At 37.9% G+C, this 26,123-nt stretch overlaps 1 protein-coding gene across 1 annotated transcript; it reads left to right on the top strand.

Annotated features, from left to right (window-relative positions):
* The first annotated feature begins 1,978 nt into the window (after window positions 1–1,978).
* Window positions 1,979–24,347, top strand: CTR9 (CTR9 homolog, Paf1/RNA polymerase II complex component). Its single transcript, XM_009563832.2, has 25 exons — window positions 1,979–2,112; window positions 4,356–4,454; window positions 5,064–5,303; window positions 5,718–5,835; window positions 6,450–6,539; window positions 8,786–8,934; window positions 11,462–11,569; window positions 12,013–12,120; window positions 12,237–12,473; window positions 13,139–13,228; window positions 13,333–13,461; window positions 13,567–13,750; window positions 14,612–14,700; window positions 14,969–15,154; window positions 15,330–15,417; window positions 15,665–15,813; window positions 17,816–17,932; window positions 18,087–18,232; window positions 19,704–19,775; window positions 21,000–21,135; window positions 21,754–21,900; window positions 22,307–22,464; window positions 22,734–22,830; window positions 23,181–23,293; window positions 23,551–24,347. The coding sequence occupies exons 1-25, from the start codon at window positions 2,068–2,070 to the stop codon at window positions 23,960–23,962; spliced, it is 3,507 nt and encodes a 1,168-aa protein (XP_009562127.1). The 5' UTR covers window positions 1,979–2,067; the 3' UTR covers window positions 23,963–24,347.
* The last annotated feature ends 1,776 nt before the right edge of the window (window positions 24,348–26,123 follow it).

Genomic DNA, 26,123 nt, shown 5'->3' with positions numbered 1-26,123 from the left:
ACCAAACCTAGTGTTACACCATTTTTTGTGAAGTTATCCTACCTGCACCTTTCAGGTCTGCAGGGCACAGGAAAAGTTTTTAATGCTAGGTGCTGATGTTAGAAAATAAAATTCAAGTTACTTTGCCGTTAGTGTTTCTGATGTTAGGAATTTGGATAAGTATATGGTTACTAGAAATAAGAGTGCTAATATAGACTAGTGACCAGTTAATTGACAAATAAGGATTAGAAAGAAGTCAGTAATACAGATAAGTATGAAGAGTGAGCACCTCATAGGGTTTTTTTCCCCATGTTCAAATACACAACTTGCTTGCAAAACAGAAACTATCACAGACTACTCTTAAAGCTTCTGCTTGCAAAACATTTAGATTTAGGTGACTATAGAACTCTGCAGGACATAATAATACTTACCAGATAAATAAAACAAGTATTAGGGAAAAAAACAAATCTGAGAAGTTTTATTGTACGAGTTGAGAAGGGGACATAAAGAAGCAGAAACTGCTAGCAATACCAACCAAACATTTGGCCAGGGGACCACCAATTAATCATCAATTAATGCCCAGTATTGACCTGAGACCTGTGTCATCACTGCGGTCTTGCCTGATGTCTGCCCTGCTCAGGTATGCTGGGTTGGGTCTCAGCTGGCAAAGTCCCCTGTTCTGCTGGTTCCTCTCCTGGGTTCCCTCACTGCTCTCTGTCACCAGCACTGAGCACTTCAAACCACCAACACTGGATCTCTTTTTCTCACAGCTCAGACTGGGAAAGTCAACAAGTGACTATGGGAGCGATGGTTCACGCTCTTAGAATGGATCTAATTTGCACTCTAAAGACTTCTAAAACCATACCTATCTTTACCCTGAAAAACTCTCAAGAAAAAAGGTTTTTTATTCTAACCATCAAAAGTAAAGTAACTTTGCTACCAAAATACCCTGCAGTAACCACCCAACTGTTTTAAATGAAGGGTTATTTTTTAAATATACATACCTCAAACATCAACGGTAATTTCCCTGCAAAGAGTAGTGGTCAGGTAAATTGAGTCCTTTTTTAATATAATGTTAGAGTAGCTTATTGAAGCTCAATTTTCATTCCTGAAAAAGGCTTATAATTGTATGTGGTAACGATATTTTTAAGTATTATTTTTAACTGTGTATATAATACGACAAATGGAAGTTCAATTTGCTATAGATTACTTTCTATTTGAATTAGTACTTCTGATACGAAAAGAATCATAGAATTGCTTAGGTAGTAGTATTTAGCGTACTCTAAAGCGTATTTAGAGTACGCTTGGGCTTGGTGATCACAAAGGTCTTTTCCAGAGTAGGGATACTATGATTCTAAACCACTTCTCAGTGTGAGCATGTCCAAGAGCACGGCGGTCTCTCTTGCTATTATTTATCTGTTTCCATAGGTAGGTGTGCATTGCACGTGTATAACTCAGTTGGACGAAGAGCTGTTCGCACCCCTCCCACCGAGGCGTGTGCCTGGCTGCGATTGGCTCGCTGCTCCTCTGGGGCGGAGCCATCCTGCCCCTAGAGGCGTGTGCCTGGTTGCGATTGGCTCGCTGCGCCCCAGGGGGTGGAGTCACCCTTCCCTCGAGGAGCATGCTTCTCTACGATTGGCTGGCTGCGCCCGCGGGGCAGAGCCACCTGCCAACCCTTCCCCACGATGCATATACATGGTTGCGATTGGCTCACTGCCCCTCGGGGGCGGAGCCACCTGCTAACCCTTCCCCTCGAGGCGTGTGCTTCGTTGCGATTGGCTTGCTACCCAGGAGGCGGAGCCATCCTCCTACACGGGGCGTTTCCTTTGCTACGATTGGCTGGCAGTGCCTGGGGCGGAGCCACCCTTCCCCTCGAGGAGTATCCGCCCCTGCGATTGGCTCGCAGAGCCCCAGGGGGCGGAGCCACCGACCACACCCCAGAGTCGAGTCCGTGGCTGGGATTGGCTCGCAGCTCTCTGGGGGCGGAGCCACGTGTCCCCGCCCTTTGCCTGGCGAGCACGTCCGGGTCAGCGGGTGTTTGCGGAGGGAAGTGCGGGAGGGCAGCCTGCGGGCACCGCTGTCGCCATCATGTCGCGGGGGTCTATCGAGATCCCCCTCCGGGACACCGATGAGGCGAGTTGGGGGCCGGGGAGGGGCCGGGCCTTTGTCGCTTCCTCGGGTGGTTTTGTCGCCGGGGTGGCGGTGGCTCCGCCGCTGAGGGGAGGGCGGCTGTGGGCAGCCGGGCAGCCTTTCCGCCGTCCCCTGGGGCCTCACGGCTGTGAGGGGGACGCAGCCGCTTCCCCGCGATGTGTGCTTCGAGCACGGGCAGCCCTGATCTTTGGGTTGTGCTGGTGTACGGTAGCCTCGTCCAGGTAAAGTCTTCCCTTGTGTGACAGTCAATAAGTTTTGCTGCAGCTGGTTTGTATGCTTGATTAGCCTGTCGTATAAATCTGTCTTGTATCTAGAGATAATACGCAGACATCTCCAGACAGATAAGTAACCTGGAAGAGTGAATGCTCTCTTAGAGTTGCAAGAATTATTGATGTGCTTAATTGTCTTGTAAGATGTAGCTGTTGTATGTCAGGAGGTAACCTGAAGGAAGTCTCCAGATGTGTTGGATAACCTAAAAAAATAAACATTCTTTGAGGGTTTACACGGTTCGTTTTCTAAAGCTAGCTGTTGTAAAACGAGATGCCTTTGTTTAGAAGGGCATCCAACTCAGCGATGAATTGTAAAATAAAAATATTTTTGTCTTTTCTTCAAAGACTGTCCTTTTCGGTATTTTACCAGTGAATAAGTGTTTCTCACACTTGGTTTGTTAGACACTGATTTTTCTGACTGCACTGGTTTGTAAAGAACGTGTGCGTTCATCAGTCTGCCCACAGACACAGGCGGAGCATTCAGTCCACTCTCTAAAGTTAATTCAATGCAGGATTAGAAATTTGTTTAACTTTTCTTTGCTTAAGGTAGACTGTCACAAGCTAAGGTTAAAAAGAGAACTATTTGAAAACTTACAGGGCATTATAAAGTTAGAAATTAAATCATTCCATAGAAGACACTACATTATCACCTTTGCTAAATAATAAACTGCTTATAGGTTGAAAAATGCTTGTTGTGAATATATGTGTTCATATTCTTAACAAATACTGTTGCCATTGTGTTTTTAAGTCTCACAAGGTACTTTGCTCTCTGTAGGTTATATGTTGGAGGGCTTTTTTCTCTTTGACAGGAACATCTGAGGTGTTGGTATGAATAGTTGATCCTGGTACTGCTCTTTAAGTTATGACTAGGACTACTTGGATCCTGAAGTTCTGAATTAATCTTTAATAAGGATTGCTATAAACCCCACCCCTTTTTTTCCTACTACCTTTTTTTACTTGTGTATTTATGTGCTGTTATGGTAACATCTATTTCTCATTAATAATTATTTTAGTTTGTTGATGAGGCTTGCCCAAATTTACCTGTCAGACAGGAGTTACTGTGCAAGACAAACTCAAACTAAACATAACAGTAGTAGCAGAGGTATTTTTGCTGATACTCAGAAGTTTTGCACAGTCAAAACTGTAAACCTTTATAAATTGGATTGCTCTCATCCAGTCTTCAGAAAAAGAGTCCCTGCATAGGTAATCATGGTACAAGCCCGGGTACAACAACTGTACCTCTTGCTTGCTACAGAATTGCATTGGAGTGTAGCTGACTAATATTAAAGGCAGCACAACATAGTAGCGAGTGAACTAACAGGCAGTTAAATTTTATTGCCGAACATCGTAACTTGGGAATAGCTGTTCCTTTTTTCTCATTTCCCATATCAGAAGAGTAGGTCAACATGGTAAAAGGATATTTGCGAAATAATGCGTCTGTGATGCAAAGTTGTTGATGTCATTTGCTTATGATGCTCATTAATCTCTTAGTTTTCTTGGCCACAAAGATGACACTACAAAATTTCATGGCTCTGAGATAAGTCTTAGGTATTGATTCTCTGATATGTGATTACTTGTAAGATTTTGACTATGTCTTAGATCTTTGTATTACTTGTAGCAAAAGCTTTAGAAATTCAGCAGTGTGCAGACAAGTTGGTTATTAGCTGAACTGTAAAAATTTTGAGTCTGAAGTCTAAGGCAAAAGAAATTGTTACCATCTCTGTTTATTCTCAGTTTGGCTACTGTCCCAAACATTGGTCTGTCTTTTCTCTGGTGTTTCTGAGAGGCCGTCACTTTTGTTTTGTACAGAATGTAATAAGTTATCACTTCTTTCTTTGACCATAAACTTGTTTAAACACTAATAATTATTTATGTTTTGTGCTCTGAAGTGTCTGGCAGTGATAGATAACATTGTTATTGCTTTGTGAAAAGAAAATGTATGTTGTTTGGTTCTAGGTTATCGAGCTTGACTTTGATCAGTTACCTGAGGGTGATGAAGTTATAAGTATACTGAAACAGGAACACACTCAACTGCACATATGGATTGCCTTAGCGGTTAGTATATATACAAATTGTATATTTAAATATTATATTCAGATAAACAATTAATAATTTCCACTTCCTTACTTTCATGACCAGGGATAACTGGATTCTGAACAGGAATCTTAACGGGGTTATTCCTTCACTGATTCCAGGCCAGATATCTCTGATTTGACATATGCATATTAAGATTCTAATGTCATCTTTTTTTTGTGAAACAATACTGTTTGAGGGCTGCTTTCTAAGTTTTTATTTTCCTCAACCCACAGTTTTTCTGTTTTGTGCCTTTGATTATGCACTTAATAAAAAAAGGATGAGGCTATAGCTATACTATGGGAAGTATGGCAAAATGTGCAAAAAGTCAAAGAAGTTTAGAGGAAAAACGGTTAATCTTCACTTATAAATAGCTATAAGATTTGTGTTTTAATGTAAAAATTAAGTTTGGGATGATGACAGGAAAAATATTTGATGATATTGGGATGCTTTTGTCTGATTATTCTTACATTTATGTCCGATTTATCCCTACATTCTGGAAAAAGAATCTGTATGAAACCAAAAGTGTGAAATTGATATATTACTTGCTTGCTGGGTTAGTATCATTTGTTAAAACTGTATGTTTTATAGCTGGAGTACTACAAACAAGGGAAAACAGAAGACTTTGTGAAGCTGTTAGAAGCTGCGCGCATAGATGGTAACTTGGACTATAGAGACCATGAAAAAGATCAGATGACGTGTCTGGACACTCTGGCAGCATACTATGTACAGCAGGCTCGAAAGGAGAAGAACAAAGATAACAAGAAGGAGCTTATTACGCAAGCTACCTTGTTGTATACTATGGCTGACAAAATTATCATGTATGATCAGGTAAACTGAAAATCTGTTTGAAAATCCATATTTATAAATTATTTAGTGATTGTAAAGAACACAAGTATTGATTCACTAAAGGGAATAATAGAAACAGCTCAGTCTTTAAAGCTTGTTAGTGTAGTACATGTAAGGATCTGAAAGGTGTGTGATGCATGTGTAATTCTGGCTTGGAACACCTGATAGAACTTTGTCAGTCAGCTTTTGGGGGCTGGGAAGGAAAGATTGGTTGTTAATCTCCTGGTTGATATGTGAGCTTTAGAATCCTTTTTGTTTTATTTTTCTTCCCGAGGCAAGAGAAATAGACTAATCATAGAAAGCATTATAGCATAGCCAGTTAATCTTTCACATAGTCTACTCTTCATATTTTACAAAGAGAAATGAAACGCTTTTTTTTTTTTCCTCCTTACCTAGAATCACTTGTTGGGAAGAGCCTGCTTTTGTCTGCTTGAAGGTGATAAGATGGACCAAGCTGATGCACAATTCCACTTCGTGCTGAACCAGTCTCCAAATAATATCCCTGCCCTTCTTGGTATGAGTTTGTGGGTATTTGTGTAAAAAGCTGGTCTCACTGTTTGAGTTTTGGAATTAATTATGTGCTTAAGAAGAGGATGCATATGTGAGTAGGGAGAAAGAATGGGATAAAGAAGTGTGAAGTGAATTTTTGACCAGAGACATATGACAGAGCTTCCTTTAAACTGGGAACTATCTGTAGGTGGAAAAGCTAGGAAAAAGTATAATGCTAACTAGCATCTTCTGAGACTTGTGGGCACAAATCCAGTCCAACTGCTTATATTTCCCTGATGCCAATGAAGCTGTGTACTCTGTCAAAGGTGAAGACCTGTAGTGAGGAGTCAGTGGGCTGTAACACTTGTATTTTAATTTGTTTGCTAATTAATCTAGTCTTAATAACTGTCTTTCCTCTCGACCAAGAAAGAATTGCGTTTCTGCAGAAAACCATGAAAATGTACACTTAATGTATTCCCATGTTTGATTTTTTTTCATGTACTTGACATCATCAAAGATGATAAAAATGGTGATTGTCCGCATTTTCTATTAGTTTTTGATTGTAACTTTTGCAAGTTGACACAACACAAGTTTCCCAAGTAATACTTAAAAGCTTTTGTAACTGGTATGTTATAACAGGTAAAGCATGCATTTCTTTCAACAAGAAAGATTATAGAGGAGCCCTTGCCTACTACAAGAAAGCATTGCGTACCAATCCAGGTTGCCCAGGTAATACAAAGTATTTGCTGTGTTTGCAAACTAACTCAAGTCTTCTGAATTCAAATACATAAAGGCTTTTCTGTGATATATGTCTGTCAAAAAAACCTCAACCGTCATTATAGAGGAGTTAGGGATTTGTTGACTTGAAGTGTTCCTCAATTGTTAGAGAAGGAAATTGTGTTTATGAAAATACTTTTAATTTTGGCAAATAATTACTCTTTAAAAAAGTGCTATTAGCAAATGAGAAGTTGCGTGTCAGAGAAGTTAAAATTGTATAGCAAAGGGGGAGCTGTTCAAGACTTGCAGAACTCATCTGTCAGCTCTTGGAGTAAGGGTTAAGAAAACGATGTATTAGGATTAATAATGAAACAAGACATGAACTGTGAAATTCTACTTAGTGCATGATGTGATATTTCCTGGTGTTGTATGGTTTTCTTAATGCAACAGCTGGGGAAAGCAATGAGTAACAGCTATAGAAGGGATACATTTGAGAGATTGCATTTGGAGATATTAGTTCAGGATATTTGCGTTAGGATTATAAATACTATTGAGTCTCTTGAGAGATGTGGTATACTTTGTCATAACCTATCAGAAGAAGAATGTATTTACAAAGTTGATGTGTATTCTGTAGTCTCATTTAGCAAACAAACAAAAAAGCCCTATGAAAACTGTTTCTTACACGGTACATGTTAATATGCCTTCTTTATAAAAAGTTAACAATCTAGTTAAATTAATGAACTTTTAGATGCTAAGATTCCCTCATTCAAAAAGTTTCACTTGCGTTTGGCCAGAGATCACTCATGTTAAACAAATCTCTGGGCAAAGTACCTGCCACAGTATGAACATGCTATAGGATACAAAAATATACAAGCTGTCTCATCAGCTGAAGATTGATGGAAGCATCGTCTTCCGTCTCTTATGAGTACCTCCCGGGTCCTTCTGTGACCCCTAAGTGCTATCTAAACAGCAGAGGTCGTGTTTATGTGGTGCAAGTGGATGGGCCAAACAAAAGAGAACCAAAGCTCTGTCACTAGACATTTCCCCCGTAGCAGGGTCAGTAGTCTAAATCTTCTTTACAAGCTACTGACTTCATGAAGTTTCTAGGAACTTGAAATTTTTCTGAGTCTTCCATTACTTCAATGAATTTTGGTTTGATTTGACCAACAGTGGTTATAGGATGTGAGACCAATGAACAAGCAACTTAATAAAAAAGTTTTATTTCCTAGAGGATGGTAGAGCTAAAAGGCAGAAAGTGACTTGTTCTCGCCTAAACTGGGTTCAAAACAGTCTCTGCTATGAAAGGGATGCATGCAGAAACACAACTACTATTGCAAACCAAACATTTGACACTTGTGGCCTAGAATTTCTGAGAAAACTAAACCAAACAGTTGTGGATTACAGATGCTAGTAAGTCTTCTGTAGTTGCAGATAACTAGATGGAAGACTGTAACTATGCTGAACCACTGAGGAATATTTCAAAATTCAAGTTTGTGGGTAATAAAATAGTAATTCATAAAGATGAAAGGAGATACCTTAAAATGTCTTGTCTGAGAGCCAGTAGTGGTGCAAAATTGTAAGTAGAGAAAAGACATCAAAACCCAAATGTTTTTGAAACACCTAACTACTCCTATTATCTTGGGATCAAGCTTGAATGCCAATGTTAGAGAAGTTTTTCAGAACTATTTTTATTTCATTGATTTTGGGGACAAGGAATTCCTTAAGTGTAGGATAATGATGGCAATGTGATGTGAATTCTCTCCATTAGCTTGTCTGTACCTGATCATGGAAACTAGAGGATGACAAACAGCATTTTGTTAGCAGTGAATCAGTTGATCATTTGAAGAGAAACATCTAGCTAACTAATTTATTTAGTTGTTTGTATTTTCTGAAGGCCTACTGGTCTCAGGTGGATTTACACCACCTAAGAAATTTCCAGCCCTTCCATCTGGCAATTTTTTAATGCCTATCTCTTTTTTGTAATGCATTTCCATAAAAGTGATTTTTTTATTTGTTTGGTATCAAAATCTTTAGGAGATACAGACCAATATTCTCAGGTGTGTGAAGAAATAAAGTCTCAGGTTACCAAGTTAGTTTTGCTGCCTTTAAAAACAGCAAATTGTTAGATGGTTTTACAACTTGTAAAGAAATATTAAAAATTCTGCTTCCATCTTAATTGATGTCCAGAATGAAAAAAAAAAAAGAAAGTCATGAAGTGACAATTTTGAGATTCTGAACGGTGTCTTCTTGTTCTGTAGCTGAGGTTCGATTAGGTATGGGCCACTGCTTTGTGAAACTGAACAAGCTGGAAAAAGCTCGCTTAGCCTTCAGTAGGGCTCTGGAGCTAAATTCAAAATGTGTTGGAGCTTTGGTTGGACTGGCTGTTCTGGAACTCAATAATAAAGAGGTGAGTCTGACACAACAAGAATCCATATATGGTTTACTTCTTGTGTTAAAAAGTAACCTTTTTATCCTGTGAAAGTTAGTCCAGTTTTTTAAAAGGGGTAGTAACTTTTGTGATGAAATGATGTTAGGTCTGTGTTGCTGTTTAATGATCTTATAGATATGTGCTTGTTATGTGAGCTGCACATTCTAGCTTTCTTCTGTTGGAGTTCTTCAACTCTGTTGCTGGTGGAAGCGTTAAGTACAGAAAACCAGTGCTAGGTTAACTACTGTAATTAAAATAATAAAAATCCAACGTGAGATGTGTGAATGGATGTCTGATCACTTCAAAAAAACTCAAACTGCTAATTTCAAAATCTGACTTTAATGAGCAATAGCTACAGTATGTATAATAGCCAGGTTTTCTTAGTTGTGTGACTCTGTGATGGTTCACTAAAGCATTTTGTACTCGGAATCTTCTGAAAGTCATCAAATACTTGACCTCACCTGCAATGGCAGCCGTATTCCAGAGCATCAGGCATTTTTTAGTTCGAAAGAATCACGCTAACAGGAAGGTTGAGGTAAAGTACATAGTTCCAGGAGATTAATCCTGGGCTTTAAGGAACATAAGCTTTCAAACAAGTGTTAAAGTTGTATGCAAGCTACCTTGGCATGGGTGCCATGTGGTAAACCAAAGAGTAGGCAAGAACAGATTTTAACTAGGCTGATGAAACTATGATAAAGTGGTGATAAACCTGTCTAGATGTTGCATCACTAGAAAAAAAAACTATGCTCATTTAGCTTAATTGGGATAGTAAAATTGGAGATGAGTAATCCATGCTAAGGAGTTATTGGTGGAGGATGAGACCTTTAAGTGTTTAAAGAGAAAAAATTATTGCATAATTCTATATGGCTAAAATTTAGTGTCATGCTATCTGTGGAACAGGTAGATCCCTAGAAAGATATATTGTTAGCACAGAATGTCTGAAAATTACTTAGCTTACTAAGTTATGGGGGAAAAAAACAACTATTAAGACTTCCATGGAGAATTCAGAAAAATATGAGCACAACAATTTTCTTTCCTAAAGCTACAGAGACAATAGAAAATATTTTAAAGTCAAATTTTAATAGGTAATTCCATGAGTGGGAAACTACTTAAATCTGGTATCTCTCTTTTTTCCTGAGGGTCTTTTGTCTAAAGCCTCCTCACCTCATACTTCAAAAAACCTGTGACTAAAAGCTGACCCAATCAAACGTGATTTTTGTTCTTTGTAAGAAATGTATCATCTGTGCTTTACTTCAGACTATTTTCACAACATGCACTGTGAAGTTAGTATAACGTTGAAGAGTTGACATGGGGGAAGGAGAACACTTTCTCTGGGGAAAGGATTCTCTCTGAGCTGCAAACTAATTGATGTTTTTAATGTGCTTAGATATTTCTAATGTTTCTGCCTTCTAGGAGTTGTTATGATGTCAAAATCAGGATTGAAGTTACACTATGTTCTCATTAAGGTCTATCTTATCTCTGTTTTTCTTTAATGTAAGAGCTTAGGAGCTTTGAGACCTCTAACCATCTCTTTGATTTGGTTAAAATTGGACATGAGACTGAAATTATTGAAGAACTTGGACATATACATGGTGTGATTATAAAAGCTCTTTGCCTTTGGAAGTTAAACCAAGGGTGATTCAATAACTTCTAATCAAGGTTTATTGTTCTCCTAGGTTTGGAAAGGTAGTGCCTTTTCAAATAATGTTTTTTAGCTGCCTACTGAACTGCATCTCAACCTCATGAAACTTATTCAGTTGAATAAGATAGCTTTCTGCTGATAATAATTGCAAAGTAAAGCACAGATGTTACATGATTGCTAGATACTTTTTGGTGGTACTTTTCAGAAATAAATACAGATTTAAGTTGGTGTGCTTGTGATATAGATCTCATGGGTGTCCCAGATAAATAGTTGTTGCTTTATCAGTTGTGGATTTGAACTTGTAGATAAGTAAAATTTGCACTCATGGAAAATTATTTTAAATTGTAAAGTTACTTTAGAAAGAGTAGGTTAATAGTAATGTACCTATGTAAACATAGCAAACCTACTATTTTTAAATTAGAACATGAGTTCTAGTAGCTCTTACTTCAACATCTGAAGATCTTGTTTAGAATTTCAACATGGAAATATTGTCATTTCACTGTTGAAATGAATTATGAAAAGGGTTGAAACCTAAACCAAACAGGAACTAGGGACATTGAACAGTAGGAGGAAAGTAATCAGAGTGTGAGTGTGAAACTTCAAAGGACACCAAGACTAAGTTGTTGTTTACTTCTCCTAGAAAGTCCTGCTCTGCTCTTTTCCGTTCCTTTGTGGTGGCTTCATTTTCCAATTCTATCTGTATGCTGCAGGGAGAAAAGCTAGTAGCTGAATTTAGGTTTCTCTGTGAGCATAGTGAGGTTTTGTCAGAGTTCCTGCAGCAGACTAGACTGAAGAATAGTTTTGAAGATGTTAATAGGATACTGTTGTTGAGATGCTGCTGATACCTGTCAATGCTTTTTTTAGGCCGATTCCATCAAGAATGGTGTTCAACTCCTCTCTAGGGCTTACACAATTGATCCCAGTAATCCAATGGTGTTGAATCACTTGGCTAATCACTTTTTCTTCAAGAAGGTAAGTCTATGTAATTTTACAGTTATATAGTTGATAACCCCTGAATAGCAGGAATTCTGGTGTTAGATTCAGTGTGATTTCATCAGGTTAAGTGATGCCTAATACGGAACTATTAATCTAGATGGACAAGTGTGAAGTTTTTGACTTAAGTTTTGTATAAACTTTTCTCAAAAAAAGCAAAGAAAATGTACACTTATTTCTTAAGTCACCCTTGTCCTGGATGTTGTGGTGCGTTTTTTTCTTCCCTACCCCTTTCAACTTCAAAATATGAACCAGAGAAAAGAACAATAACCTCTAAAACTAAATCTGTTGTTATTAATTTAGTCAATGCTGTGGCTACAGCTTTCTTTTATTTTCCAGCTGTCCTTGTTTAAATAATAAATCACTTGATGTAGATAAAGTGAGGGCTTTCAAATTTCACCTGACTTCCTTTTTTTTTTCAGGACTATGGTAAGGTACAACACTTGGCTCTTCATGCTTTCCACAATACAGAAGTTGAAGCAATGCAGGCAGAGAGTTGTTATCAGCTGGCAAGGTCTTTTCATGTACAGGTAGGGAAATTTTTGAAAGCCCCCTTTGAGGTTACACCTAATCTGTGTTATAAAAGTTCATACAAAGCTTACCTGTGAAAACTCTACCTGTTCTTTATTTGCTTCTTTTTAATTAGGAAGATTATGATCAAGCTTTCCAGTATTATTACCAGGCCACTCAGTTTGCCTCATCTTCTTTTGTACTTCCTTTTTTTGGATTGGGTCAAATGTACATTTATCGAGGGGACAAAGAGAATGCATCACAATGCTTTGAAAAAGTCCTGAAAGCCTATCCTAACAATTACGAGACTATGAAGATCCTTGGATCTCTTTATGCAGCCTCAGAAGACCAAGAGAAACGTGATATTGCAAAGGTGAATTTTGCTTCGTCTGCTATCATGCTTTACATACAAGAGTAGAACTTGAAAATCAGACTTGAAATCAGACTGTACCTTATGTTGCATAAAACTCAGGGTCACTTGGCTGTAGGTATGGGATATTTAATATTGGCTGTCATGAGAGATCCTTTTAACTGTGGAGAGTTACAACTTCTGACACAACTGAGACTCCTGCTGGGCTCTGGCTAAAGCAAGTCCAGGAATTTAGAGGAGCGCCAGCCTCACGTTTGTATTTGGTACTATGAAAAGGGCAGAATTCTTCCCATATATGTTAAAATTCTCTGAAGATGGTAACTTAGTGATTTGCTCAAGACAGCTAGTTACCTAGTGATTTCCAGAAAACACTTGTCATAGCTTGTCTGGAAAGAAAATGTTATGCTTTTGTAAATGAAAGTGTTTTTTTCAATCTAATGCTGGGTAAATAAAGGCAAAAAGTGTTAGACATAGCTTTTATAGCTTCTCATGTTGCTGTAGTAGTTTCTGATTCTTTAAGACTTTTGTGCAGGTGTTTAGGATGATTTCTTTTGCAGTATGGTGTATCTCTCTAGTGTTGAGGTTAATACCTTCACTCTTTCTTTTATTGATATTTAGACAGTTTATTTGTCCATAAAGAGGCATAATTATTTTCTGCTGTTTTTCAGGGACATTTAAAGAAAGTCACAGAACAATATCCTGATGATGTAGAGGCATGGATTGAGCTAGCCCAAATTCTAGAACAGACTGATATACAGGTATTGTTAATATGTACCTGGTGAAATATGTGTGAGCTTTTCATAAGAGCACATAGTGGTCATTCTCTTATTTCTTTTCATCCACTTTTTCTTTCTTTGTAAAGGGTGCGCTGTCAGCTTATGGTACAGCCACACGTATTCTGCAAGAGAAAGTACAGGCTGATGTCCCACCAGAGATTTTGAATAATGTGGGTGCTCTGCACTTCAGGCTGGGAAACCTAGGAGAAGCCAAGGTATGCCATTACTCAAAAGCTTGAACTGAGTTTCTTTATCACCCTGAATTTTTTCTTAAAGCATTCCAGAATGTTCTTAATTTCTGTTTTCTTTTTGTACTTTAGAAATACTTTCTGGCATCATTGGATCGTGCAAAAGCAGAAGCTGAACATGATGAGCATTATTACAATGCTATCTCTGTAACAACATCCTATAACCTTGCCAGACTATATGAGGCGATGTGTGAATTTCATGAAGCAGAAAAGCTGTATAAAAACATTTTAAGAGAACATCCCAATTACGTTGATTGTAAGGAGCATTTGATACTTTGGTTCCGCAGTCCTCCTTGTAGTACCAAAAATCTTACCTTTTACAGTGTCTTCTGGTCTCCCTATATCTACACTTTTCTTCATAGTGGTTTTGGGGCCTGCTTACCTCTCCGGTATTTTCTCTGCCTTTTTTTTTTTTTTTTTTTTTGAGGCCTGCACCTGCATCTCCTTACAGTCCTATCTCCAGCTTTATGCCTTCTAATTATTGGTAAATTATATTGTACTCAAAAAATTAAGCAAAATTAGCTTATCTAGCATTATGTGCCTTTGCTCCCCACCACCACCACCAAAGCCTTAACACCTCTGCACTCAGGTGTGATCAACTCCATGTGCCCCGGGGTTTGCAAATCTGCCTGTGTGAGTGGAAATAGAGACCCTTTGGGACCCTTTTGCTGTGAAGGCAAGGTGGTAGCTCTTGCTCAGCTATCTGCAGCGCACAGGGTGCCCCAGCCTAATCTGTAGCCTTTTCCCTGCTTGTTTTATCAGTTAGCAGGTAACAATTTATTCTTTTCAAAGCTTGCAGAGGTGGGAGAGCTCTTTATGGGAGAATTATGTAACTGTTGTATCCTTCTTTCTTTGAGGTTTCTCCATCTTTAACTTATGTAACCAATTAAAAAGATTTATGTTACTTTAACTGTTAGAAGTCTGCAATTTCTGTATCACTGTTGTGGATGGATGTTCCTCTTCACATGGTGTGTTTCATTGTGAATAGAGTGTGAAAGGTGTCTTAATGTTTGCTGTTCTTAGCAGATCAAGAATGATTTGCTATTGAAATTCATGCATGACCAATATTTTCTTTGTTTGAGATGACTTTAACGTGCTTCCTGGTTTTTATTTTTAGGCTACTTGCGCTTGGGAGCTATGGCTAGAGATAAGGGAAATTTTTATGAGGCTTCTGATTGGTTTAAAGAAGCACTTCAGATAAATCAGGTTTGTAACCAGTTAAGTGTTTAAAGTTAAAACACTGGAAATATTGACTTAACCTAAAACTTGATTTTCCTTTTGCTGCATTTTTATTTTTTTTGTTCACATAAACAAGAGGAAGAAGAGAGAGCTACCGCTGTCTGGTCTTTTTGTTTGTGGGTTTTTTTTTTTAAATATGGAATTCTGTTAAAGAAAAATAGCATTTTGTACTTGGATGAAGTAACCTTGCAAGGGAAAATTATGCTTTTGCAAGTTACAGTGAATTTTTATTTAGGACCATCCGGATGCTTGGTCTCTGATTGGCAATCTTCATTTGGCTAAACAAGAGTGGGGCCCAGGACAGAAGAAATTTGAAAGAATATTGAAACAGCCCTCCACACAAAATGATACTTATTCCATGCTGGCTCTTGGCAACGTATGGTTGCAGACTCTACATCAACCCACAAGAGACAGAGAAAAGGTAAAAGGAGTCTGTTGTTTGACCTGTGTGTGGTTTTATTTATTTAATATTTGTATACTCTTAGCTACTCAGAGCCTTTGTTGATGCTTATTTTGCAGCTTATAGTCCATAAAACTTCTGGATTTCATACCCTATTATAGAAATGAGTGATCAATTGGGATACTTCTTTTTGCAGGAGAAGCGTCATCAAGACCGTGCATTAGCAATCTACAAGCAAGTACTCAGAAATGATCCAAAGAATTTGTATGCTGCTAATGGCATAGGTGACTATTAGACTCTAGTTCTCCTTCAGAGGTGATGATGGTCTTATATTTTATGCTTTAATATAGAATTGGTTTTTCAGGGCCTGAACACTGTGTAGTGGAACACAGGAGAATAGCTTTCACATGGCAGCTCTATCACTTAGTTCTTAATGGGGAACTTTATTCAGGCAATATTTTGTTTTCTTTGGTAGGCCTACATAGTACATGAATCTGGAAGCTTATGCTGTACATATTACTTTCCCCTTAGGAGCTGTCTTGGCGCATAAAGGATATTTCCGTGAAGCTCGTGATGTTTTTGCCCAAGTGAGAGAGGCAACAGCAGATATCAGTGATGTCTGGCTGAATTTGGCTCATATCTACGTAGAACAGAAACAGTACATCAGTGCTGTGCAGATGGTAACATCTCTAAGTTGAACTACGTAATACGTTGGGTTAGGTGACTTCTGGATGTTTCTCTGCTGTTATAGCAGCTGTGAAAGTTTGAGTAATATTTTAATAAATTAGAGGTCTATTTCTAGCATGCTGTTGGTTGTTGAGTCTAGATTTTAAAAGAAGTTACCAAATGGGGGCAAGGGGTTGTAAAGCACCTATCAACTTTTACACTTTTTTTTAGTAGCAGAGTTAAAACATAATTTGGTTAGAATTTTGGTCTAGGAACGAATTCTTAATCAGAGGGGTTTCAGTCAGCGTAGTTACTGTATGTAATTTACGTTCAGATATTGCTGAAGCAAGTAAATGCAATTTGCTGCTGGGATTTTTTTAAGAGGAACACTTCCAATTTTTGTTCTTTCCAATGATAGCATAAATAGCAATCAGAGCTGTCTGAAAAGCTGACTGCGCCGTGATTTCTTTCACCATAGTTGACGTCACAAGGTAATTCATGTTAGAATAGATCTGTTGAGGTCATCAAATTCAACCTGCTCAAGCAAGCAAACTTCCAAGTATCAACCTATTCTAACTAAATTGACTCAGTTAGTTGATCAAAAACATACAAGTAAGCTAAAACGTAAAAAGCATGTGTTGGACAGGACAGAAACTCAGAACAAACTTTTTTCATTAAGATTGAGTCCACGCTGAGGCTCAAAAGTACTTATGTCAGAGCTATCCTGAAGCTTTTTGTGATGGTTATAAGGAAGAGATACTGGGTCTTTCTTTCCCGATCAAGACCTCAGTAGTTGCTGTCCTCCAGTGAACTACTGTTAAAAAGCTTTGGTAGTGTGATCAGATTAATTCTGGGGTGTTTGAATGGGTCTATTGTCTTTTTAACACCTTATCTGTTTTTAGTGACAAAAAGCCTAATGAAAATCTGATTTTCGTTTTCTTTTAAGCAGTGAATTACAGTGGGAAACTGGGTTCATTTTCACTTTTTAATTTGTCAGAAAAATATTGCACTCATTTGCTAATATATTTCAGTAAAGCTGTTAGTAGAAATCTATTTACTGAGGTGTTTTATTGGTTCTGCTATGCAGTTGGTACAGGTGTCAGTCTGAAATTTGTGATATTGGACTCAAAGGGAGATGAGCTGAAGTTAATAGCATAGCTTAGTGCAGTTCTCTACCATAAAGCAAATGCAAGGCTAAATACAAAATCTTTTACTCTAAAAGTGAGTGAAAATGGGGCACTTGCTCAGTGCAATCCACGAGCAGTGACTTCAGATGTTGCACTTCAGGGCATGTCATATATTTGAGCTGGAAATAAAAATAATTTTATATTTTAATTTTGGCGGTTTAGAATGAGTAAGGGATTACTTGAGAAAAGAGTATGTCAAACAAAATATGCTCTTTACTGGAAAGGTTAAGTTTTGCAACTTTTTTAAGCTTTGATTCTAAACCTACAAAACGTATAGTAACAAGTCATCTTTTACGCTTTAGAATGATATCCCTTGGCATGCCAAGTTATTCAGCTAGGTGGACAGAACAAATTTGATGTTGAGTTACCTTGAAAAAAATACACACCTTTAACTACTTGCATCACATATACGGAATTAGCTACATTAAATCTATTTCAATTTCTAAAATATCTTGTATGACTAAAGAAAATAGATGTTTCCCTCCTCCCCTCCGTATTGCGGAGAATAGTTGAGTGCTATTAAAATGAGTCATGTTTGCTGGACTTGGTTACAATAGATAGTACTTACCATGTATTCTCTAGTATTCTAAGAACTGTAGTGCCTCTTGAACTGCTGACAGTTTTCAGAAGAATCAGGTACTTGCTGTGGAATAGCAGAAAGAATTTTCTGATCTGTGAAAAGGAGGCATCCACGTAGCATGACGTACATTTGAAAAGCAGCAGGTGTACAGCAGTAATGCTTTTTAGGAATGTAAACATTTGCTGGATTTAGCTAACCAAAATAAATGACCATTATCACCTCCTAATTTGATTTTTTTTTCTGTTGCAGTATGAAAACTGCCTCAGAAAGTTCTATAAGCATCAAAATACTGAAGTGTTGTTATATTTGGCCCGGGCACTCTTCAAATGTGGCAAATTACAGGAATGCAAGCAGACTTTGTTAAAGGTACATATATAAAACTTCATATATCGCAGAATAAAATTACTGTAAGTGTTGAATGGGTATTTGTCTCTTTCAATTCAGTAGTCTGGGTTTGAAATAATGTTTATTCTCCCTATCACATTGTAGCATATCTTAAAAACATGGATTTTATTTGCAGGCCAGGCATGTAGCGCCAAGTGATACAGTCCTTATGTTTAATGTGGCTTTAGTGCTACAAAGACTGGCCACCTCTGTCCTGAAGGATGAAAAAAGTAATCTAAAGGAGGTGCTTAACGCTGTGAAAGAACTGGAGCTAGCCCACAGGTAAAGATGGTTTATTTCTAATCGTAATCTATTCTGTTGTTCCCCTACAGTAAATTCGCAGTAAAGGTCACAAATGTGGTTAGAAGGGCATTTTTCTTCTATGAAACACTATGTAATTCTAGAGTTTCTAGTAGGAAATTAAAGATTGGGCATGACAAAACTACGTTTTCAGACTTTTGCTCCAGAACCAGTTTTGTTTGGCCAAGTGGCCAATATGTGTTTCTCAAAGGGTTTTGTGTTAGCCACTATGACCGAGGTGCACCTCTTCTTGGAAGAGCATAGTTGAAAAAAATGTTGAAAATTATTCTACAATTTTAATACTTTTTTTTGACAGTTGCATTCAAAACAACCTGTAAGGCTCAAAAGCAAATCTGTCTGTTATGCAAGCCTAGTGAATGATTGGTAGTCCTTGAAAACTAATTTCACCCCTCTGTTGCCAAGGAAAACCTAAGCACTCTCATAGCTTAAGAACAGAAGCAGTTTAAGTGTATTTGAGATTTTTTTTTTTTTTCCCCAAATAAAAATAATCTGGGCAGCAAAACATGATAAATGATCCAGTCGTAATCGTCTTTGAACAGAAAGCTTTCAACTGTTTATTCTGCTTCTAGGTATTGCAGGTGTAGCTGGTGCTTGCTTTGTGTATTCCTAGCTCTGCTGTTATCTCAAGGCTAGATGTTGCCTTTCAGTAACTTTGTTAACTAAAGCAAGCCTTTTCATACAAGCATTTCACAATTCTAGTGCGTAGTGCAAACCTAAACATTGGAACACAAATTCTAACTTACGTTCAGTTCGAAGCTTGTTATTTATTGTAATCTAAAACTTCTGTGAGGAATTACTTTCTTCATATGCGTAACAACTTGAGTTCAATATAGCACAAACCCACTTCATTTGAAATTCCTCTGATGGAATATGGGAAGAAACTGTGGCTACAGTAGTAGGAAGTAGTTCTTAAAATTAATTGGAGAAACTGTTTTCAAAACACTGAGCATCGCAGCTTACCTATCTACATGAAAGTCTGTTGTATTTGCCAGGCCCTGTCAGCTGGGTTCAGGGAGGTTGTCCTGAAGGGCTATTTATAAATTAAGTTTTCCTTTCTTCTGCTGGTTTCAAGTACTTAAGTTGTGACAATAAGGAACAAATCTGCTGGGGTCAGCAATTTATTTAAGTAAATAAATGGCTTTATTTACTGGGAGCCAATAAATAAAATCTTAGAAGTCTCTTTAGAATTTTTCTAGGGTTTTATTTCTCTCTACAGTGGTTTCAGAATGTTTTAGATTTGGAGAATTCTGAATGTACATCTATGCTGTTACATTAAAAAGAGGCTGCATGCAGAGAAAATTGGTGAGGTTTCCTTATCTGTTGAGGTTTATAGCATTGTAATATGGGAGTAAATGCTTTGTTTTAAGGCAAAATTACAATAAATATGCAAGCGATGCCATATATGTTTAGTTTTGTTGTTTTTACCCTCCAGGTACTTCAGTTACTTGAGTAAAGTAGGTGATAAGATGAGATTTGACTTGGCACTTGCTGCTACGGAAGCCAGGTAAAAAACAAACAAAACCACAAACAAATCTTTCATTCAGATACCAAATGGAATATTTTTGACTTTTTTATATTAAAAACTGAATTCCAGAATTTTAACTGATCGTTTCCTAGAACAGTAGAAATACGAGTGTATTACATATAAATTATAATACAAGTGTATCATAACAGGGTAACTCCCTGTTACTGTTCTTTTCCTGTTTTTGCTTTCTAATGATTTTGTGTAGTCTAAACCTGTTTACATGTAGTGTCTGCTATTGTAGCTGGAGCCTGCAAAACTTCAGCTATTGTAATGACATTTCCCATCAATGAGAGTACAGTAACATTAATTTAAGCATCTCTAACTCTCACTGATTTGACTTTAAACATAATCTAAGGTCAAGTTTGCTTTCATGGAGATTTTTTTAAGATAGTTCATGAGTGAATAGCTTGAGTCTGTTACTGAAACATAGAAAACTTTTGTTTTGCAGAGTCTAGTCTGCTATTTTTTTCCCCAGGGTAATGAGATTATACATGAGCCTATTCAAATCAGTTTCCATGTAAGGTTACTTCTTAGGTTTCCTCCCAGAATGCCCTGTGTTTCATTTATTGCACATTCCTCCAAGATTTTCATAGCCATATACAAATAACATCTGTTGGCCCATCATACACTGCACATCTTAAATGGGTATCATTAAAGCATGTAGGATGCAGAAGAAAATGTTAATCTTTTAAAATAAATGTCTTTGTAATATTAGGTAAGAGGATATTGAAAGCGCCTTGCTGAAATGTTTTATGAGACTCGAACACTTCGTGCAACCTTAACTCCTACACAATGAGTTTTTATTAAAGTAGAATTTCTACCTGCCTTTCTGATTATGTTTGCTAGTGTGTTGTGATTAAGTACAAGTTCTTATTAACTGTACTACTGAAGCTGTCCAAATTAGTTGGGATGGTTCCTTTAATGATCAGGAGGGATTTTTTTGTTTATAAATATGCTGAACTTGAAGCGAGAACCATTATATTCTGAAATTGTATATTGCAAAATAAATTGGTGTACTAGAAAGTGCTTTAGTTTACTCAAAAATGTGTACGTCTCTACTCTTCGATTGTGCTTTTTCAAGTAGCTTTTTTTTCTTTGTTGGTGATATGAACATAGCGTTGTGATGCATACCCTTTATAAAACTTTCTTCTTGTAGTATGTGTCTGCCACCTTCCCTTTACTTGAAAACATTGCATGTTACAGGCAGTGCTCTGACTTACTGAGTCAAGCCCAGTATCACGTGGCTCGGGCACGCAAGCAGGATGAAGAAGAGAGGGAGCTGCGTGCCAAGCAAGAGCAAGAAAAGGAGCTGCTTCGCCAAAAACTACTTAAAGAACAGGTTTTATTCTGTTACATTCTGTATACCGTGAGGTCTGACACAAAAAAAGAGACTATGCCTGTAACTCAATTTATTTAACAAATTAAGAAAATCAGCTACAATCACCTTCCAAATAGTTCCCTTTTGAGTTGACACACAGCTGCATATGATGCTGCCAACATCCAAAGCAATTCTGCTGATAGTTTTCTGAAAGGCTGTTGAGAATCTCTGTTGTATTTGCTTTTATTTCTGCTACTAGCTAGTTTTCTTAGTTATGGTAAATGCTAGCAGCAAATGTTATAGCTAGCAGGTGATACTCATACTTCTTCCCCATAGCCTCAGAAATGGATTTTTATTTTTATAAGGGAATAAAATGGGTGCCCCAGAAGGCCTGCCATCAGTTTTCTGTACTGGCGAGCTGGATGAGGATGCACTTGGTGCAACAGTTCTTTTGGTTCTTTGTCTGTTCTGGCATAGGCTTAAAAGGGTTTTTTGCACCATGTGGACCTTCTGCTGTGACACAGACTGTCAAAAGTTAATTTTCCAGTTTCTTGTCAGCAAATAATTTCTGTGTCTGTGATTATAATCACTGTGATGCTGCAAGTACAATAGTAATGGTTAGTTTTCTCCCCGTTTCAGGAAGAGAAGCGCCTAAGAGAAAAAGAAGAACAGAAGAAACTTCTGGAACAAAGAGCTCAATATGTGGAAAAAACCAAGAATATTCTGATGTTCACTGGTGAAGTAGAAGGATCAAAGGAGAAAAAACGTGGTGGTGGTGGAGGCAGGGTAGGAAAAAAATTTTTTTTCATTTTCGCTTTTTGATAAATGGTCTCCTGCAGTAGCACAGGTTTTTAATTTCAGGTTCCTAGACTCCAGTGCGTGAAATTGAGCAGGTTTAATACTCAAATGTAAAAATTGGAAGCTAATACTTGAAAGTTACAAGCACAGTGACATCACCAAAATCTGTTCTCTTCAATTGTTAAAAGAACATTACTTTATTATGTGAAAATTTGGAATCAGTTTCTAAGTAATATCAATCTAGAGATTATGGGAAAGTTGGCATGAGGACATCTGTATTTTCCTGTATTCAAAAATGTGTTCGGACAAAGTTTCTCTTTTGGATTGTTTTCTTGTAGCTCTTTAAAAGGAAGGTGAATAATAGGCTATATTGTGAAGTTTTTGTTTATTATAGCGTTCCAAGAAAGGAGCAGGGGAATTTGATGAGTTCGTCAACGATGACAGTGATGAAGATCTGCCCATATCTAGAAAGAAGAAGAAGAGGAAGGGCAGTGGCAGTGAACAAGATGGGGAAGAAGAGGAGGGTGAGAGAAAGAAGAAGAAGAGGAGGAGGTAACTGATACTTCAATGTTAGGCTTTCCTTAGAAATAATATGGCTTTCAAGTATATTCTCATGCAGTGTTTCCTAACAGCTTAAGACATGAACTGCTGTTAACAGGCCATATGATTAACTTTTATTTACACATGCACATTACAAGCCGCTCCGCAAAGGAAGTGCGAGTAACACTTGATCAACTGGACATATCTTGAGACTGGTATTTTTGTATGTGTTAATTTTTTTTGTTGTTCTTTACATCATATAAAATATGTTTCTGTTTAAGACCCCAGAAGGCAGATGAGGGGACTGATGATGAAGAACATGAAAACGGTCCAAGACCTAAAAAACGACGTCCACCCAAAGCAGAAAAAAAGAAGGCTGTAAGTTAAACCAGGAATAACTGCATCACTTTCTAAGTATGCATTTGGACTTCAGCATTACCCTAGTCAAGAGAGATTTATTAATGTTGAAAATTACAACAAAACTTCTCATAGCAAACTGCCTTTGAGCTTATTTTTGTCCTCTTCCCCTGTTGCTCTAGCTGCTTCAGGGGTGAAAAGGATTTTTCCAAAGCCATGTAGAATTAAGTGATATTAGATCAAAATTTTCCATTTACTGACTTTCGAACAACTGTTAGAAATGTGTCTGATTTTCTGAATATGTTTCTACTTGGGCACTAGGCTTTAATGAGCCACACGAACAAGCAACTCTTTGTTTTTCTCCTGTACAGCCCAAACCAGAACGTTTGCCTCCTTCAATGAAAGGAAAGATCAAATCAAAAGCCATCATTTCATCAAGCGATGATTCTTCTGATGAGGATAAACTCAAAATTGCTGATGATGGGTAAGAACTTTCATTAAATTCATTTGTACTAAAGTTTCAACGCATGCTTTCAAGAGAAACTGCAGTGTTAATGAGATAATGCAAAGATAACGAGAAGCCTTTCATTGTACTCACAACATTGCTTTCCACTGCAAATTTATTTCACTCATTCTGATAATGGTAGCATTACTCAAATGCTGGTGTCTCATCTTATATTTAAGCTAAGGGATAACATCTTTTAATACTGGTTTTGTTTTTATTTTTCTCTTTTGCTACAGGCATGCTAGGAATAGCAACAGTGATTCTGATGATGGCGAACGACAGCACAGTAAACGCATCATTTCCGATAGTGATTCTGATAATAGAAACAAATCTGGTAGTGAGGCAGGTAGTCCAAGAAGGTCGCATGTCCGTCCATCTGAGGAAGATTCTGACAGTGATAGGTCGCCTAGAAAAAGGAGGCGGTCAGATTCAGAGCACTCTGACAATGAGTCGGTGCAGTCGGGAAGAAGTCGTTCTGGTGGTTCAGAAAATGAATCTCGCCCAGCTTCTCACAGTGCTGACTCAGACAGAGATTCTGAGAGAGGAGGATCAGACAACGAGGGTTCTGGCAGAGCATCTGGTAATGAATCTGAACCAGAAGGATCCAATGATGAGGGGTCTGAAGGTGGTTCAGATGATAGTGATTAGATCTAAATTACAGACCATCTTTTTGAAATGTTCATGTAAATATGCTTCGGTTATAGGGAAAATCCAATTTTTATATTTGAAAACTGTGATTTAAAAAAACCCAGCCCCTTAATGTTTTAGTAGACTGTTGTGAGACCTTCCTGTGATTCTTTTTATTAGCAACTAATGGATATGTCTCTAAGTTGTTTATGGTGTATTCTTAAATTGAAACTGCTGTAGATGAAGAACACAATTGCTGTACAATAATCAACAACACACCAAGGATGGAATGCAAGTAAAAACTATGGGACATAAAACCTCTGTTTAGGTGGTTTCAGTGTGGCTAAAACTGTGTTCTGTGCTTATACATGCATAGATGGATCTTAAAATCCTACCACGTGAAAAAGAGCTGTGGATATTTATCTTTTTCCTCATTCTGAATAAAGGTCAGTAGGGAGGTTTTTCTTACTTTCTATTAAAGAACACATTTGCCATGATACAAATCCTTATGTTTCCAAAAGTTTGTTCTTTTGCTTCTGGTTTTGTGTTAAATCAGGTTAAAAGATGCAGATATTAAAGGACTTTTATAAAGTAGGAATGCAGATGTAGATAAATATTTAAATTGATAGGTAAAAAAAATAAATTTAACAACTCTGTATTACTCAAGAAAGATGAATTTGCCAGTGTCACAATAAACTGCTCCTGCTTATTTGCTTGGAGTGATTTATTTTGCCCCTTGCAAGATATAAGCAGAAAACCTGAAAATGTTAAGTTTGACGAAGGAATGCATATTAAGGAAGAAGTCTTAACTTTATTTTAGCATAAGTGCATGGCTTTTGGAATTAACTCCTTTCATATAGTGTGTTCAGGAACGACAATGAAAAATGCTGTGTTGTAGACTAAAGTAAATCTGATGTCTTCCTGCAATTCTGAAAATATCAGTATTTTGCACCAGTTCAAAAAACCACTTTTCCTAATGTTTTTTCATTGTTGAGTCCAATTTTAAGCATTTGCTAAGAGAGAGCTATGTGGATCTGTTTTCAATGTTTTCAATAGATTGTATGTCCTAAACTATGTTGCTTTGTTTTTAGAAGGTCCGGATTGTCACTACTCATAGCTCACTTCAAGTACTAACTCAAAGTTAAGTTTCCCATGCTGCTATTTCTAGTTCGCTGTGAGCATTAGCTGTTCTCCTTGTGTATGTTTTTCTCATGTGTTTATGGGCTGTTGGTAACCATAGCAGACAAAGCAGAATGTAGAACAGTTGAGATGTTTCTTTCAACGGCTCAGTTTGGTATCAAGTTTCTATATGTGGTCTTACCTAAAACTTAATGCGTTTGGTCACATTTGGAGCAGAACAACTGCTATTGTCCTTACTGGATTAGAACAAAACTGAATCTTAACTCCTTCTTGTTCACCCAGAGAGTTGTGGTAAATGGAGTTAAATCTAGCTTGGATGCTGGTCACAAGTGGTGTTCCCCAGGGATTGGTGCTAGGTCCAGTCCTGTTCAGTTTTTTATCAATGACCTGGACAAGGGTTTCAAATGTACCCTTAGCAAGTTTGCAGATGACACTAAACTGGGAGGAAGTGTCGATCTGCTGGAGGGTAGGGAGACTCTTCAAAGGGATCTGAACAGGCTGGATCAATGGGATGAGGTTTAACAAGGCCAAGTGCAGACCCCTGCACTTGGGACACAAAGCCCCCATGCAGCGCTACAGGCTTGGGGAAGAGTGGCTGGAAAGATGCACAGAGGAGAGGGACCTGGGGCTGCTGGTCAACAGCTGACTGAAAATGAGCCAGCAGTGTGCTCAGATGGCCAAGAAGGCCAATGGCATCTTGGCTTGTATCAGAAACAGTGTGACCAGCAGGCCCAGGGGGGTTATTCTGCCCCTGTTCTTGGCACTGATGAGGCCGCACCTCGAATCCTGTGTTCAGTTTTGGGCCCCTCACTGTAAGAAAGACATTGAGGTCCTGGAACGTGTCCAGAGAAGAGCAACAAAGCTGGTGAAGGGGCTGGAGAACAAGTCTTACGAGGAGCGGCTGAGAGAGCTGGGGTTGTTTATCCTTGAGAAGAGGAGGCTGAGGGGAGCCCTTATTGCTCTCTACAACTACCAAAAGGAGGTTGCAGAGAGGTGAGTGTTGGCCTCTTCTCCCAAGTGATAGCTGATGGGACAAGAGGGA

This window comes from Cuculus canorus, chromosome 5 (assembly GCF_017976375.1).
Source record: "Cuculus canorus isolate bCucCan1 chromosome 5, bCucCan1.pri, whole genome shotgun sequence".
Classification (NCBI taxonomy): Eukaryota; Metazoa; Chordata; class Aves; order Cuculiformes; family Cuculidae; genus Cuculus; species Cuculus canorus.
This window is presented reverse-complemented; position numbering and strand designations above follow the sequence as displayed.

Excerpts from the sequence above, each read along its gene's own strand:
- CTR9 (XM_009563832.2), top strand. The coding sequence starts at position 2,068 with ATGTCGCGGGGGTCTATCGAGATCCCCCTCCGGGACACCGATGAG. Across the intron at positions 5,304-5,717 it reads AAATTATCATGTATGATCAG|AATCACTTGTTGGGAAGAGC; the intron begins GTAAACTGAAAA and ends CTCCTTACCTAG. Across the intron at positions 12,474-13,138 it reads AGAAACGTGATATTGCAAAG|GGACATTTAAAGAAAGTCAC; the intron begins GTGAATTTTGCT and ends GCTGTTTTTCAG.